We start from the raw sequence: 16,858 nt of genomic DNA, 5'->3' as shown, positions 1-16,858 counted from the left end.
AGTTGGAGGTCATGGTCAGGGTGGGATGGGATAGGTTCAGGGCCCTGTGTTTCCCGACAGATAAGAGGAAGCAGCCACCTGCCCCAGGGGAAGAAAAGTAGGGGCTCAATTCCCCAGGACAGTTGGAGAGACCCCACCCCATGTGACCCACTCTCTCTTTCCCCACCCAGAGCCCCCAGCCCAGAGGAGCAGGCTTGTGGCTGCGCTGGGCAGTGGAGGTCAGCCGAGTCCCTCCGGGCTGGGCCGGGCTGGCAGAGTGGGCTGGGCCGGGCAGAATGCTGCTGGCGGTTCTCGGGGGAGAGGAGAATTGAAAAGGAAAAGCTTCTCTGAGGAGGGCAGGGAGAGAGGGAGGCCGCGTGGGGCAAGCGCATGCACACACACTCACGCACACACACACACACACACACACACACACACACAGCCGCCCTGACTTCGCCTGAGCCTCACTCTGGAGAAGAGCCTCATCTCTCTGCTCCTGGAGCTGCTTTCTGCTGCTTCCCCACCCATCTGTGCTGTCAGCAGCATCAGCAAAGTTGGCCTCCAACTTGAACGGAACTGAAGTCTCCGGCTCCCAGCAGCTCGGCGGGGCAGCGGGCAGGCCCCAGACGCTGAACTCTGTGGGCCCGGACAGCCCACTCTCCAACCCTTGCTCCCCGGTGACACTTCAGCCCCTGACCTGTGGCCCCCCCCCCCCCGCCCCCGGCTGGGCTGAGGAATGGTGCGCTGAGGTCCCTCCGGAACCCCCTTCTCACGGTCTGGAACCGAAGCGGCCCAAGGTTCAAGCCAACATGGCCAACCCCGTGCAGCCTCAGTTTCCCCCTGCGCGGGAGCCGGGCGCTGCCTCGCCCCTGGACCTGCCCGAGATGGAGATGCTCCTCACCAAGGTGGAGGACAAGGGGGACAAGGCCCTGAAGCTGCCCAAGTCCCTTTCAGGGGCTCTGGACCTGGAGCAGAACGGCCACGGGCTGCCCTTCAAGGTGGTATCCGAGGGGCATCGGGAGGCCTCCCTGCCCCGGTCGCCCTCTCGTGCCAGCTCCAGGCGGGCATCCTCCACTGCCACCGCCTCCTATGCTCAGGACCGAGAAGCCCCCAAAGATTACCTCATCCTTGCCATCGCCTCCTGCTTCTGCCCGGTCTGGCCCCTCAACCTCATCCCCCTCATCTTTTCTATCATGGTAAGTGCTGCCCTTTGCTCCAGGGCATGGTGGGCCCCGGGTGGCAGGCATGCTCCCTGGCATGGGTGCAGAGAAGCGAGAGCTGGGACCCAGGGTCTCGGGGAGAGACCCCCTTTCTCAGCTGGCCGACTACTCCCCCTTGGAGGAGGGTCCGTGGCCATGAGAGTGTTTGTTTACTGTTCTTTCATCTCTGCTCTTGACTTTGCACAGAACCCTGCGGGGGGGTGGGGGGGCCCGGGGAGCCCCCTGGAGCTAAATTCAAAAGTACAGAGACAGCCACGTTGGGGGTCTTGGCTTTTGTGGTGGGGCGGGAGGGTTGTCCTCTGGAGTCATTCCTGAGCAGGGCTATGCTATCAGCAGAGGTTGCAGCTGGCGTGGAGTCCCAGGGCCAGTGTTCTCAGGAGGGGAGCCAGCCCCCCACCGCCTTCCCCACACCTCGCCCCCGGCAGCTGGGTGTTCTCTGTGCCAGCTCTGGTTTCCAAGAGCCCCAGGGGCTTCCTGCCGTGCACTGGGGGGCCGGGGGCCTGGCTCCCCGGGCTGATCCTCTCGGGACAGTTCTTGCCAGGCCCTCTGGGCCTGGGTGGTTACACGGATTTCAGCCTCTGTCCTCAGGGTAGGGGAGGTCTGGGCTGCGGGTGGAAACTGTGTCAGAGGGCGGCTAGACTTGCCAAGGAGGGCCGCGGGCTTGTCTCTGCTTCTCACGCACTCTTGTGCTGCAGGGTTGTGAGTCTTAAATAAATCGTCCCTGAACCAAGCCATGTGGATAGAGCTACTTGCAGAGGATCCACAGACACGGTCAGCAGATGTGACTTTTGAGGTCTAGCAAGGAGAGAGACAGACAGACAGACTGGGCAGGCAGTGGCGTCTATAAGGAAGCTAGGAGCAGGGGGCAGTGGTCTGCTAGCCCCGGGCCAGTCCAAGCCAGAGGTCTGGGTGGGGAGAGACTGTCCCTCTGTCTGGAGTGACTCGACCGCTGAGCCGTCGATCACCAAGTCCCTCGGAGCTGTGGTCACTGTTGCTGTTCACGGGCTGTCCTCTGAGAACGCCTCTACTTCCTCACACTTCTCTGTCTACCTCACCCCTGCACCGTCTCCACGGGAAGCCTTCCAGCCCCACCAGCTCCCGCACCGCCTAAGTCAGAGGGACTTGGCATGGGCACAAGAGCCAGGGGAGGCAGCACCCAGGGTGGGGCCTGTGAGGGGCTCCCTGTGTGCCTGCTGCACATGGGGACCGCGGGGCAGGGCCAGGCCGCAGGGGTGCAGCCGGTGGCTCTGGGCAGGGCCAACCTCTTGGTTACAGGGAGAAGCCCCAGGAGGGGAGGCAGGTTGGGGAGGAAAACCACCCCAGGGCCCAGGAGAAAACAGTTGCTAGAATCTGTCTCCTGGTGGGGGTAGCAGGATGCAGGCTGGGGTGAGCTGCCTTTATCAAAAGAAACCTGGGCCCGAGCCTGGGAAGCCAGTGAGCCCACGCTCAGTGCGTTTCTAGGTCCTTCTCAGGCCCTTGAGTCAGGCCTGATGGGCACCAGGCCAGGGGGGAACCAGGTGCTAACCCAGACATCATCACCAATTCCCAGGAGCCTCCAGTCCAGTGGGGAGAAAGTTGTAAACAGATCCTTACGACACATTGCAAGAAGTATTTGTGCTTGGTGAAACCACAAGGTGTTGTGTGGCATCCGGCAAGTCATTCAAACCTCTCTTCTTCTCAGTATACCGATCTGCAAAATGGGTTGATGCCATAACACCTACATTAAAGTGCTGTGTGAGGGCGAAACGAGACAAGCCACACACAGTGCTTAAGAACAACACCCAGCACGCGGTTAAATGCTATCACATAGTAACAGCAACGCTGTGGCAGCTGATCTCCCTAGTGAGGAACGGAAACCATCACAGGTTTGCTGTGGGGCTTTTTAGGGCTTTGAAATATAACATATCATACAGTTCACCTACCTAAAGTGCATGACAATGGTGTTTAGTAGTCACAGTTAGGTGCAACCATGCACACATTCAATTTTAGAACATTGTCCTCGCCTCCAAGGAAACTCTGTACCTTTTTTCTATCATCCCCCCTACCCCCTACACACACACCTCACTCTCAGCCCTCCCAAGCCTAAGCGACCGCTCATCTCTCTCTATGGATTTGCCTCTTCTGAACATTTTATATACATAGAATCATACAACACGTGGTCCTTCGGGACTGGCTTCGTCCAGTGGCATCGAGTTTTCAGGCTTCACCCACGCTGTAGCATGTCCATTGGAGGGTTTGGGGCCAGAGAGGGGTGTGGTCAGATTTCCATTTTGGTGGATCAGTCTTGTGTAGGGTGAAAGGAGGGCTGAAGGGGCCCCTCTGAGCCCGGTGTTCGGGACAGGGCGCCTTTGCAGGAGAGCAGGTGAGAGAGGAATGGGCCCGGACCAGGGCACGGGGCAGGGGAACCTCTAAAAGTGGTGACACGGAGCATTCGTTCAGTCGACCATTCATTCCCTTGAACGGCACGCTGCTTGTTTGGAGAAAAATAAGTGGTAGAGGACGTATCTTTTTATGCACCAGGCACCATGGTAGGCATTTGGGAAGCAGCTGGAGAAGACCTGGTCTATTTGGCATGAGAAGGATGTGAGAGTGTGGTGGTCGGGGAGGTGGGCAAGGACCTGCTCTAGGAATTTAAGGTTTTTAAAAATATATATTTTTATTGACTTCAGAGAGGAAGGGAGAGGGAGGGAGAGATAGAAACATCAATGATGAGAGAAAATCATTGATCAAGCTGCCTCCTGCATGCCCCTCACTGGGGATCGAGCCCGCAACCCGAGCATGTGACCTCACCAGGAATTGAACCGTGACCTTCTGGTTCATAGGTCAATGCTCAACCACTGAGCCACGCTGACTGGGCTAGGAATTTAACTTGTATCCTAGTGACTGTGAGGAGCTTCTAAAGATTTTAAGCAGCCCCAGCTGGTCTGGCTCAGTGGATAGAGTGCAGGCCTTCCGACTGAAGGGTCCCAGGTTCCATTCCAGTCAGGGGCACATGCCGGGTTGCAGGCTCGATCCCCAGTAGGGGGCGTGCAAGAGGCAGCCAATTGATGGTTCTCTCTCATCATTGATATTTCTATCTCCCTCTCCCTTTCTCTCTGAATTCAATAAAAAAGTATTAAAAATAAATAAATAAAATAAGGATTTTAAGCAGAGGCGTGATGTGGTCAGTTCCCATTTTAAAACCAAACCATTGTGGGAAACGAATGAGAGCAGGCCAGAGGGGACAGGGAGGGCCGGCGCAGCAGATGCAAAGGCCTGCTCTAAGCGGTGGGCTGAGAAAGGAGGGCGCTGAGAAAGGAGGGCACTGAGGAGGGAGGAGCAGTGCTTGCTTTGGTCCCCCGATAGTCAACTCAAAAACAGCGGCACTATCGCAGAGAAAGTTCTGGGCACACAGCGCTTCAGGGTGGGCAGAGGGGAGTGGGCAGAAAAGGGTGTTGGGAAAAAGACTCCAGGAGGTGGGAGGAAAACTGAAAAAAAGGGGAGACACCAGGGAGGGGCGAGTTTGAAGAAGGAGGGAGTCGTCCAACGCAGCGGTGAGATCGGGTTCAATAAGGATGGGTGTCCATGGCTTGGCCATTTATAGATCCCTGGTGACCCTGGTGATGGAGACGCTTAGGCAAAATGAGAGAGGTGGCCCGGCCAGTGTGGGTCAGTGGTTGAGCGTTGACCTAAGAACCAGGAGGTCATGGTTCCATTCCTGGGTTGCAGGCTCAGTCCCCAGCAGGGGGTGTGCAGGAGGCAGCCAATTGATGATTCTCTCTCATCATTGATGTTGCTATCTCTCTCTGCATTCCTCTCTGAAATCAATAAAAATGTGTTTTCTAAAAAATGAGAGGGGATGGATGAGGCGAGGTCCCTGAGGAGCGGAGAGATGGGGTCCAGAAGAAAGACCTCCTCCCTGGGAGCTGGGAGGAGAGGCCACGAGGGAGGAAGCAGATGGAAATACTCAAAGAAAAGGGAGCCGTTCATGCGGTATGAGATCCATGCCACCAGGGACACGGAGGGCGAGGTTGTTTGCTGGGAAATAAGGGCCTGACGGCAGAGTGGAGGAGAGGTGACTAGGCACAGACAGGTCAATGGCCCGAAGGGCTCTGCTGAGGCTGGGGACCAGGGGTCTGAGTTGTGATCAGCCTGCATGTGGCATGGCTTTTCTCCAGCTGTAGACACAGGGTCACTGATGTGACATTGGGCCCACCCACGCCTGGGATGGCAGAATTGCCACAGGGGCAGGACCCGGTGGCACAGAAGATGCTAGCCAGGGTGACAACACACCCAAGGATCGGGCTGGACTGGGAGGCAGTGAGGCCAGGAAGACAGTAATCGCCTTGGAAGAGAGGAGGTTGGTCACAGGTTGGGGCTCAAAGAAGTCCAAGGGCAGGTGCTATGAGAGCGTGAGGGTGAGAGAGAGATTGGGTGGGATTTCGGAGGAGGAGCCAAGGCAAGGGTGGGGTGTAGTTGTGGAAATGAATTTCTAAAGGGAGACAGAGAAGGAACGGAGGCAGCCCAGGCATGAGGGGTAATATTCCTACCACTCACCGCGTGCTTGCTAAATGTGAGGCACAGGTCCAAACACGGTATATGCATGTTATTGCATTCACTCCAAACTGTAACCCTGTGAGGTCTAGGTATTGCTATTGCTCTCAATTTACAGACGAGGACACTCCAGGGCGGATGGACGTGGGAAATAACCTGCTAGTGACTGGGAGCCCACGATGCCTAGAGCCCACGCTCTTGTCCCTGCCCAGCCCACAGCCTGCCTCCTGAATCAGGGGTGCCCAGGCGGGGAGCGTTCTTGGGGGTGCCCACAGTCGTCTTCCCTCTTCTGGGAACCAGTCTAGTTCAGAGGAAACTCCCATTTCCCAGGGAGGGCGGGCTCAGGTGTTCATCTAGGGCTGAATCACTGGGTCCCACCCAGACAGCCAGGGGTGCAGGAGGGCCAGAGAGTGCAGAAAGGGAGTGAGTCTCCTGTGCCGGTGTCTCCAGGTCCGGGGACCAGGCTTCAGGACTGCTCCCCTGAAGGCCCCCCACTGGTTCCCAAGGGGAGGATCAAGCCGTTGATCCAGGGTGGAAGGAGAGCCCCAGCCCTGGCAGCTTGTCTAGAGAGTACTGTCCGCAGAGCAAGTCCTAAGATGAGGCTGACAGAGTCTGGCTAATTGTTCCCACTTCACAGATGAGACAACTGAGATGTACAGACAGCGCCTGGCCCGCGGTCACCCAGCTGGATGCTGAATCCAGTGTTCTCTCCCTGGTCCCGCCCTGCATCTACCCCTGGGGATGAGGGTGGTGTGGCTCCCAGGAAAGCCAAACCTTTCAGGCATCTGTGGGGGGAGGGAAGAATTCCACTTCATCCCCTCTTCCCCTGGCCTCCCCTCTCCCCCCGCCACTAATCTCCTCCCCCACCGTTCCCTCCCTCACCCCAACTCCATCAGTGGAAGAGCAATGGACCAGTAGGTCCTTGTCTCTGTGGCTTTGACAGTGGCCTGCTGTGACCAGAGCTGGGGGATCAGGGCTGTGCCTGTGGAGTTGTCCAGACTCCGCCGTGTGCTCAGAACTGCAGCCTCCCATGAGCCTCCTGGTGTGGCCAGGGCAAAGCTGACTTCATCCATTTTACTTCCGGGTCAGGCTGAGGAATGGCCATGCTCCTCAAAGCCGGCAATGTCTGCTGTCCAGATCCTGGAACTGGACCCCAAGCAGCAGGCCTTCAGCAGACGAAGGTGATAAAATAAGCATCAGATGGACCTGGGGGAGCATCCCAGCTCTGTCCCTTTGACGCCACCTGACCATGTCCAAATCTCACAGCCTCCTTTCTTAGCCTCAGTTTCCTCTTCTGCAAAATAGGTTTAATAAAACCATCTACCTCACAGGGTTATTGGGAGGGTTCATGAGGTAATATGTGTGAAAACAGCCCTGAGCTGGCATGTAGTAAATGGAGTGGGTGCTGTTATTATGAACACTAAATTAAACTGCAACGTCAGAAGGAAGGGCAGATCCCCAGGGGACGGGCAATTCTGACTTCAACCAGTTTGGGGATAATGAAGTCTCACCCTCATACACCACCCAGGGGAGCTGGGCAGCCCTGTCTGTGGTTTCGGGGAGCCTCCACGCAGCCCCTCCTCTGTAGGTTGTTTCTGCAAATGTGGGAGCTTCAACACCTCCTTCCATAGGCACTTTGATGACCTCGTTATTTAACTGACATGGTGCAGGCTCACGTTCATCCATTTATGCATTCATCCCTTCACTCAGCAAGAGTCCCAGCCAGGCTGCCGGTCAGCCGGTCAGCCGGTCAGCTGGCTTAACATGTTGAAAACCTTTGGAATCGGTTGGTAAACAGCTGCTGTCTCAGGCCCCTCAGCTTTTCCAGTTCCTTCCCATCCAACATTGCAGCTGCTCTGACTCCTCCCCTGGAACCTCCACTGTTCTTCACCACTCTTTTTTAAAAATGAGTGTATTGGGGTGACCCTGGCTAAGAAAATTATATTGGTTTCAGGTGCACAGTTCTACAACACATCACCTGTATACTATCCTGTGTGTTCACCACCCCAAGTCAAGTCTCCGACCATCACCATCTATCCCCTTCTACTCTTCGCCACTCTCCAGCCATGGAAGGGTTAGCTTGCAGTCAGGGCCTGGCAGAAACGACTGCATTGCTGCAGAGAGAGGGCTGTGCAGGGGGCATGGAGAAGAGAATCCATCTGCTTTATCCGGCAGGGAGATGCTTGACCTCCGTGGAAGGACTAACAGCAGACCAGCCCTGGCGCATCTTGTCCGTCTCAGAGCTGCTGGGGTTTGGCCTGAGCCTCAGGGTGGAAGCAGCTCTCCCCAGCATCCTCCCCACCCCCACCCAGACTTTTTTCAGTCTTTCTTCCCCGATCTATTAACTTGAATTCATTTTCTCCCTCACCATTCCCACAGCCGTTGCAATCACAGATGATCTATTAATTCACAGTCATTATAATCATTACTGAAATTATTATTGTGCCTTCGACTTAAGCCATTTTGTACAAGAAGACGATGCCACTAAGTGGGGATGAGAGAGCAGCTGGTACTTCCTCGTGAAAAGAAATGAGGGTCTCCTTCCTCCCTGTAGGCAAGGAATGGGTCATTCACTTGGTAACTGATGCGGGGAGGGGCTTCAGAAATGCGTGCCAGCCAGTGGTGAGGAGCTTCTATGTCTAAAAGTAGGGTCCTACTCTTCGAGGCAGATGAGAAAAAGAAGACTTACAGGACAGTTGTGAAGTTTACACTGGAGAGCGCGGATAGTGTCTGACACATCAAAGCCGCCGCAATCAGGTCTGCCCCGTTCCATCCGGTCATTCCCAGTATCGCTACCTCAACGGCGACTCTCCGGCTCTGAGGAACATGCATGACTGGGAAGCAAGGACTGATGGTTCTGTGAATAAAGAAGAGAGACTGGGCTTAGTGTGACTGGGAACACTCTCCCTGTTGCCTCCCCCATCCATGTCTCAGTCCCAGCCAGCCGCCCCCCCCCCCCCCCCCCCCCCCGTGTGCTCCTCTCTCCGTGGTCCTGAATCATGGCTGCACTCACAGCTACTTCTCTGCAAAATCAGGGGCAGGACTCATCTCAAGCGCTGGTCCCCTTCCCCTGCATGCCAGGCTTACCGCTGAGAATGAGTCCCTTTGTCATGACTCAAGGAAGCCCCAGAATCTCTAAAGCCAGACTTCCTGGGAGTCCCGGGAGCCTTCCTGTATGTTGGCCTCCCTTCCCCGCCATGTTGCCTTGGTGGAACTGAGTTTAGTGACCCGGGCTGGCCATGCAGAGAGCTGGAGGTGGCGTGGGCTAGTAGTGCTCATTTCCTTCAAGAATCTGCTCTTAACACTGAGCATGCCACTGGCTAGGTTCAGTGGTTAGAAAACAGACCCTCCTCGTTGTTTTTCTCTCTTCATTTATTCTTGACTTCCTCAATGACACCAAAATGGAGGAGGCATGGTCCCTGCCCTCAAGGAGCGAGCATACAGTCTAAAGAAAGAGACTGACATAGCCACCAGGTGCTAAGAGAGAAGAAGAGGAAGGTCCAAGATGCAATGGGAGCCCCAAGGAGGGGCTGACTCATTGTTTGTGGGAGTCAAGGAAAGTTTTACTGGAGGTGCCTCTTGTCAAGATGGCAATATGGTGATGAGAAAAGGCATTCCAGCAGAGACAGTACATGTAAAGGCTCAGGGGCATAAAACTGTATCTCTTTTATGGGGAGTCATATGACCAGGCCTGTATTTCAAAGACGTCCCCTTGGTTGTCAAGAAGAGGTTGGATGGGGCAAGGGTGGAGCAGAGAGAAGAGATGCAATATATACTGGGAGTGGGCTAGGGCGGTGGAGTGGGAACTAGAGAGGGAGGGACAGACTTGAGGGACATGAGAAAGGTCAGGAATTCTTACCTGATTGTATTTGAGGTGGGGAGAGACAGAGGGCAAGTCCAGGAGGGAAATGCTAGGATTCTCTCCCGGAAATTAGAGCTACAGAAAACAGCTGTGCAATGAGGCTTTGCTATCCACGGTGAACCTGCCAGAGCGAGGAACCTTGCTGAGGCTGGGCACCAAAGATGAGGATGGAAAAAGTACTGTGTTCCCCTGGGGGAGACAGATACCAGGAGGAGCCTCCCGTATCCCCCCACCCCACTCACTGCCATCAAAATCAAGGCGGGGGCAGGGGGGAGAAAGCAGGTGGAGGGAAGAAAGAGGAAACGGAGGAGCAGTAAGTTCCTGGACACAGAGTGATGGTGTGATTCGCATCCTAACTGGGACATTTCTGAACGTGAAAGGAGTGCTGTTGGTACTTTTCACCGAGACTCCCCAGGTAGACTTCCCTTCTAGAACAAGTCTGCCCTCCTCTGCTAAGGCTCATGGGTTATGATCCTATTCCCTTCTCAGACTCAATGGAGGGATAACAATAAACATATTTCATTACTATATTTATTATTTTAATATCTTATTTATTGATTTCAGAGAGGAAGGGAGAGAGAGATAGAAACATCAATGATGAGAGAGAATCATTGATCTCCTGGTTCATAGGTGGACGCTCAACCACTGAGCCACCTCGGCTGGGCTCATTACTATATGTATTGAGCACTTACTATTGCCAGGCACCAAGCTAAGCCCCCCTACTTATAGTATCTCATTTAATCCCCGCCACAACCGGATGAGGTGGGTACCAATTTTACCTGACAAGGAAACTAAAGCATAGTAAAGGTAAGCCACTTGTCCAGGGTCACACAGTTAAGGATGGAGCTGGGGAGGCATCCGGGTCTGGCTCCAGAACCTGTGCCCTTAGCCAGACAACCCTTCTAGGGGGCTGGGGGCTACACCTGCTCCTGGTGGGGTCCCTGCCATGTCCAGGAGGGCTGTTGCCTAAGCCCCACTCCATGCCCCCGCCTTATGCCAGACCCACCTTCTCTTTCATCTCTTGCTGGATGACATTGGTCCATGGTCACTGATACCCCTGAGGTCCAGAGGCACGAACACTCACAACTTCCTGCGCAGATCCACCTGCAGACCTGTCCAGGCGTGAGATCCCCTGCACCCACATTCATCCAGTCTCCAAGGACAGGAGCGCTCTCCACTGCTGCCCATAGTTCACCCTTGTGCTCAGGTCCAGACCTGCCACCCGGGGATACTGGGGTGCCAATCACTCCTTGGTCTTTTCACCCTCACCCTCTTCACTGGATCTTTTTTCTTTCCTGTCTTGAAGAAATCCTCTATATCTCACCCACCTGTACACTCCCCAGTGCATATAGGACAGAATCTAGATTCTGTTTTGTAAAAGCCAGGGCCCTTCTTTTTTTGGTTAATCCTCACCTGAGGATATTTTCCCATTGAATTTTAGAGAGAGTAGAAGGGAGGAGGAGAAAAGAGAGAGAGAAACACATCGATTGGTTGCCTTCCATTCATGTCCTGACCAGGGCCAGGGATCAAGCCTGCAACTTAGGTATGTGCCCTTGACCGGAACTGAACCCGGGACCCTTCGGTCCCAGCACCAATGCTCTATCCACTGAGCCAAACCAGCTAGGCCCAGGGCACTTCTTGATCTGGCCTTACTCCATTTCTCCGGTTGCTTCTCTCAGAATGCCTGCATGCTCCAGCTCCTTATCTGCAAATGGCCTAGTAACAGTCCCTTACTCATATGGTGTTAGGATGAAATGCTCTAGGGTAGGGGTGGGGAACTTTTTTCTGCCCAGGGCCATTTGGATATTTATAACATCATTCAAAATTATCAACTTAAAAATTAGCCGCTGTATTTGGTCAAACATTTAAATTAACTCACCCCTAATGCCATGGCAGGGCCAGGCCAAATGATTTCGTGGGCCTTCAAAGACCCAGGGCCCGGATGTTCCCCACCCTTGCTCTAATGGATGGCAAGCATTTAACACTTCCTGAGATAAGGTACATTTTCCAATAATGTAAGGGATCATGATTATTTCAGTGAAGGTGGAGGAATCCTGGTTGCTTCCCAGAGGGGGCGGCATTGGAGCAAGTCCCTGAAGGCTGGAGAGGAGGTGTGGTGGAGCAAGAATGCAGGCAGGAGAAAGAGCACAGGCATGTGGGCGCCAGCGCGCATGCCCCGAGTGGCTCAGATTGGCTAGGCCCAGAGGGTGTGGAGGAGATAGGAGAGAGTAAAATCAGAAAAGGCAAAGCTAACCTGAGTTTAGTCTTTGGTCTGTGGACAGTGGGGGGCCATGGGAGATACTTGGAGGGAGTGAGGAACTCAGCCACCATCATCTTGCTGAACTTCTGCATCAGCTCCTGAAGCCCAGCCTCCTCTCTGATTGCACATGGCCGGAGGGGCCTTTGGAAACCATTCCTCTGCCCTAGCCTCACATCTTCCCTGGCTCCCACTGCTTCTGGGGTAAGAGCCAACCTCCTCCCTGTGTGGGCAGAGCCCTGCCTGGCCTGGCCCCACCCACCTCTCTTGCTCACTCTCAGTTCCATCCACACGGGTGGGTTTCCATCGACCCCTCCTGCTTCCTTCAGACAGTGATGTATGGAACATCTACACGTTTGCCACCGGGCTCCCTCCCTCAGGGTCTTTGTAAATGCCGTTCTCGCTGCCTGGAATACTCTTCTTCCTCTTACAAAAGGCCTATTTAGTTCTTACTCATCCTTCACATCTCAATCCAAATGTCCTTCCTCCAGAAAGTCTTCTCTGGCTCTCCCCTTTTATAAGGCCTCACAGTACCAGGCCCCTCTCTTTTGTAACGCTACCCACAGTTGCCACTTTACCTCTCTTTGTGGGATCCCAATGGGGGCCAGCTGCCCCACCAGGCCGTGAGCTAGGAACGGGGACTCTCTAGCACCCTGCTGCATCCCGGGGCCTAGCACAGTGCCTGGTGCAACCTGTGCGGTGAAACTGTGGTTTGGGGAATAGAAAGGAGAAGAAGAGAGCGTGGGGCTGGGGATCTTCAGGAGGCTGCTGTCATGGCTTGAACAAGAAGTGGTGTCTGGAACTTGGGCAGATGCAAAGGACTTAGAGAGGGGAATTGCACTGAAATTGACTAGGAGCCCAAGCTGATTGGGGGGTGGGGGGAGATGGGAGAGCAGGGTGATTCCGGGTTGTTTGTCAACAACTGGGGCTTGGGCAAGTGGAAGGAGAGGTGCAAGGCCAGGAGCAGGTCTGGAAGTCGGAAGCTATGGCTGTGAGCAAAGCAAGTTTGAGTGACCCTGTGACAGGAGCATGGGGCTGGCCTAGGAGGAGCTTGAGACAGGGAACCCTGGGATGGGGTGGGAGTGGGCTTGGCTAGAATTTTGAGAGGCGAAGAGGACAGAACCCTGGGGAGGGGGTTGCCCACATGAAGAGAACAGAGAGGGCAAGGGCAGCATCTCTGAACTTCAGTTTCTTCAATAGCTGGCAACACCGATACTGATTTAAACGGAATCACTCCTTGCTCTCCTGTGCATATTGTTTTAGACAGGTTCATAATAAAGAGTTAAAACAGTAAAAAAAAAAAAAAAATGGGGGGGCAACACTGCCAACCTCTTAGGGTGATTCTGAGGCTAAATGAGATAACGTAGGTCCAGTCCTTAGCCAGCTGCGTGGTACAAAATAAGGGCTCGATAAATCGTCATCATCAAGGTACTTGACCACATGTCCATTCTGAACTCAGGGGTCTCAAAGAATCAGAAAATAAATAACCAACTAAGTGGCCTGAGGCAGCCACACCCTCGGAGGACTCCCGCGTGTGCCTGTTCTAGAAGTCAAACATCGGGAGTTCTAGAGCTGGAGGTCACGGGCCAGCCCTTGCCAGCAAGTTGACAAGTGCTCCCGGCAGGGGCATAAGATGATGGAGATGCCTGGGACACACCCCGTACTGAGCTGCCCAGCAGGCTCTCTGTTCCTGCCCTCGCCCACCTGACTTCACCACATTAAATAGGGCCAGGCAACACCCAGCTCACGGAGGAGGGTGGCTCCCCCAGCCCCAGCCTTCTTGGTTCAAACCCAAGACACCTGCCTTTCTGGTGTGACCCAGGACGTGGGCTTGGTTGAACTAGGATGTGGTTCCTGGGTGGGAAGGGAGAGCCAGGGATTTTTTTTTCTTTTGTGGCAAGAGGGCGCTCACAGAGAAAAGGAGACAGGCCAGCAGGCCATGGAGAAAGCCACAGGCACTGCCTTAGCCTCTCGGTGCAGCCACCGCAGTGGGCCTAGGCCAGGGGTCTGGGAGGGGGGCGGGCTGGCCTACCTGGTCCCCCCAGCTGAATGTAGCCTGGACCTGGCCTCCCTCTCAGGCCCTCGGTCTCCACTCTACCACCCTGTGGTTCTGTGACCCTGAATTGCTTGGTTCTGCTTCCAGCTGTCCTCAGCTGGTGAGGACCAGGCTTGGTTAGGGTCCCGGCCCCTTGAATCCAGGCCACTTCTCGAGGAGAAGCCCACTTCCTCTCCCCTGAGGGGGCGGCTGGAGTGCGGGCTGCAGTGGGACCAGGTATGTTCCAGAGGCCCGGGCCAGGCCCCCCCAGGGCTGTGAGGACAGCCTTCCTGAGGTCCCTGTCACCCTCTCTCTGCAGTCTCGAAGTAGCGTGCAGCAGGGGGACATGGACGGGGCCCGGAGGCTGGGCCGCCTGGCCCGGCTGCTCAGCATCACCTTCATCATCATGGGGATCATCATCATCATTGTGGCCGTGACTGTTAACTTTGCAGGTGAGTCTCAGCCACATGCCAGCCAAGGCTGTAGCCTGGCCTCTGGGGCAGGGGCAGTGGGGGGAAGGTCAGAGCCTGTGGGGACCACAGCCTAGCCTCTCATTCCCAAAAAGCAACTCAGTTCCAGGCAGTATCCAGCTGAGCAGGCTGGCTGTGTGCCTCGTCTTATTCCTGGAAAGTGGATTAAAAGGAAAGGGTGGGGAAAGAGTGTGACCCAGGAACCAAGAGGTCACGAGTCAGGGCACATACCCAGGTTGCAGGCTCGATGCCCAGTCTGCAGCCAATCAGTGATGTTTCTCTCTCTTCGATGTTTCTATCTCTCTCCCTTCCTGTCTCTCTAAAAATCAATAAAACATATTTTTAAAAAAGAAAGAGCACAGGCCTAGGAGCCAGAGGCTCGGATGGCCATGGCCCTGGGCCGCTGGCTGTCTAGTTGAGCCCTAGGGGCTTTCCTGTCTGAAGCAGTAGGAAGAAGCCTCCAGCACAGAGGCTTTTGTGAGCGTCACCCAAGATGACGGATGTGTCCGTCTTTGTAAATGGACCGAGACAGCCAGGACAGGCCAGAAGTAAACAATGCACGTGGTGGAAGTCAGAAAGTAACACATTTGTGAGCACCCAGAGGTGGCCCAAGGAGGTTCTCCAAGCAGGGGAGCCATTTCCAAGGGTGACTCCAGCGGCTCACAAGGCCCATGCAGCTCCCCAGACAGAAAGAAGAAGCCAGACAGAAAGACAGAAAGACACACACACACACACACGAGTTTCTGGGCTACACGCGCACACACACACACACACACACACACACACACAGATGGAAGGCCCCAGGGATCTCAGGCTTTTCCCTAAAGACCTTGCTCCCCTAGATGGCCCCCATGGAGCAGCGGCAGTGGCTGCTGACCCTGGGAATGTGTCAGAAATGCAGACTCTCAGGCCCCACTCAGACCCACTGAATCAGAATCTGCATCTTACTAAGATTCCCAGCCAATCATTAACGTTTGGGAGGCACTGGTCTAGACTATGGGGTGTTCAACTTGGGGCAGAAAGCCTGGGACTCAGCCGTGGGGTCATGGGCAACCATGGCACTGAGGAGAGGGAAGAGGTCAGGTTTGTAATCAGCATGCCGGGTTCAAAACCCACGGGTTCCCATCTGCCTGGATTGAAGCATCTTCCATGATCTCCCCGAGTCTGATAGACACGCAGGTACCTGAGAGTCAGGAACCCACCCGCCTGGGGCGTTAGCCTCAGTATCACCTACGATGTCTCAGTCGCCTATGATGCCTTTGTCCTGCTGCTGCTTGTCATGTTAGCCATGACGCTTTCTTTAAAATATGTTTTTATTGATTTTTAGAGAGAGAGGAAAGGAGAGGGATGAGAGTTAGAAACATTGATGAGAGAGGAACACCATCGATCAGATGCCTCCTGCACGGCCCCGGTTGGGAATTGAGCCCACAACCTGGGCATGTGCCCTGACTGGGAATCGAACCGGCGACCTCTTGGTTTCTGGGTCAACGCTCAACCGCTGAGCCACACTGGCCGGGCAGCCATGACTCTTTCGATGGCACATGACAACCACTGAACTCAAAATGTTAGAGGGAACTGCTGAGCGTCCACTAGGAAATCCAAGCATAGCTGGCTCTATGTTCAGGGCTCACAGGCCTCAGTCCTCTCACTGGCCGTTCAGTTCCACCAAGAGCCCCAAACCAGGTGGTCCCTGTTGCCCTTTCCCGCGAGGAAACAAACACCCAAATCCTCAAAACAGGGACCCAGGACCCCAGGCTCTGAGCTGTTCTGCCGTAACTGTCCTTTTCTTTACAGTCCAGAAGAAATAGACGTGAACAGGGCTCGGCCAGCAGAGGCAGCCCTGGCCAGCTGGCGTTCCCACCCCACCCCCTCACCCACGGAGGACAGGACGGTGACTGCCAAGGGCCCACCTGTCCCCAGGCTCCAAAAGCATGAACTCAGAGGGAACCTCTGTCCCTCCTTTGCAGTCCACATCAGATGGGAAAAGCCAGAGGAAGGAAAGAAGGAAGAAAGGAAGGAAGGAAGGAAGGAAGGAAGGAAGGAAGGAAGGAAGGAAAGAAGGAAGGAAGGAAAGAAGGAAATGAAATGGACTTGAAACGAGTGAATAATGTGGTTTAACCTCATGGACACAGCCTGGCATTTGCCCCCGTGTTCTGGCTTCTTTCTCATCCCCACACTTTCCTGGCATCTACCGAGCAGAGCAGCGTGTACTGCCAGCAGGAGCAGAAACCAGCCGCCCTCGGAGGAGCCGTGGTGGGGAGAGAGCAGCACACGCCCCGCAGGGCCAGGCGCAGAGTCGTGGGACTTTCTGGATCTTCGTATTTTTCTTGGGGAGGGATAGAGAGGACTGTTTGCATGCGTGTGCCACATGCCTGCTGCAATCCCAGGCGTGCCCTGACCTCAGAGGCCAAATGATGCTCAGCACACGCCCTGGGGCCTCTGGCACACGGACCACAGCCGCCCTGGATGGAGGCGACAGCCACACTCGCCCCCCATTACAGG

General features: G+C 55.0%; 1 protein-coding gene across 1 annotated transcript; it reads left to right on the top strand.

Moving 5' to 3' along the window:
• The first annotated feature begins 337 nt into the window (after positions 1-337).
• TRARG1 (trafficking regulator of GLUT4 (SLC2A4) 1) lies at positions 338-16,422 on the top strand. The gene is made up of 3 exons (XM_080677914.1): positions 338-1,175; positions 14,206-14,338; positions 16,151-16,422. Exons 1-3 carry the CDS (start codon positions 789-791, stop codon positions 16,162-16,164), a joined length of 534 nt encoding a protein of 177 aa, XP_080534040.1. The 5' UTR covers positions 338-788; the 3' UTR covers positions 16,165-16,422.
• The last annotated feature ends 436 nt before the right edge of the window (positions 16,423-16,858 follow it).

The sequence above is a fragment of the Plecotus auritus genome, assembly GCF_963455305.1.
Source record: "Plecotus auritus genome assembly, chromosome: 7".
Lineage (NCBI taxonomy): Eukaryota > Metazoa > Chordata > Mammalia > Chiroptera > Vespertilionidae > Plecotus > Plecotus auritus.
This window is presented reverse-complemented; position numbering and strand designations above follow the sequence as displayed.

Coding starts and splice junctions, on each gene's coding strand:
- TRARG1 (XM_080677914.1), top strand. CDS start 789: ATGGCCAACCCCGTGCAGCCTCAGTTTCCCCCTGCGCGGGAGCCGGGC. Junction 1,176..14,205: donor CCCTCATCTTTTCTATCATG/GTAAGTGCTGCC, acceptor CTCTCTCTGCAG/TCTCGAAGTAGCGTGCAGCA.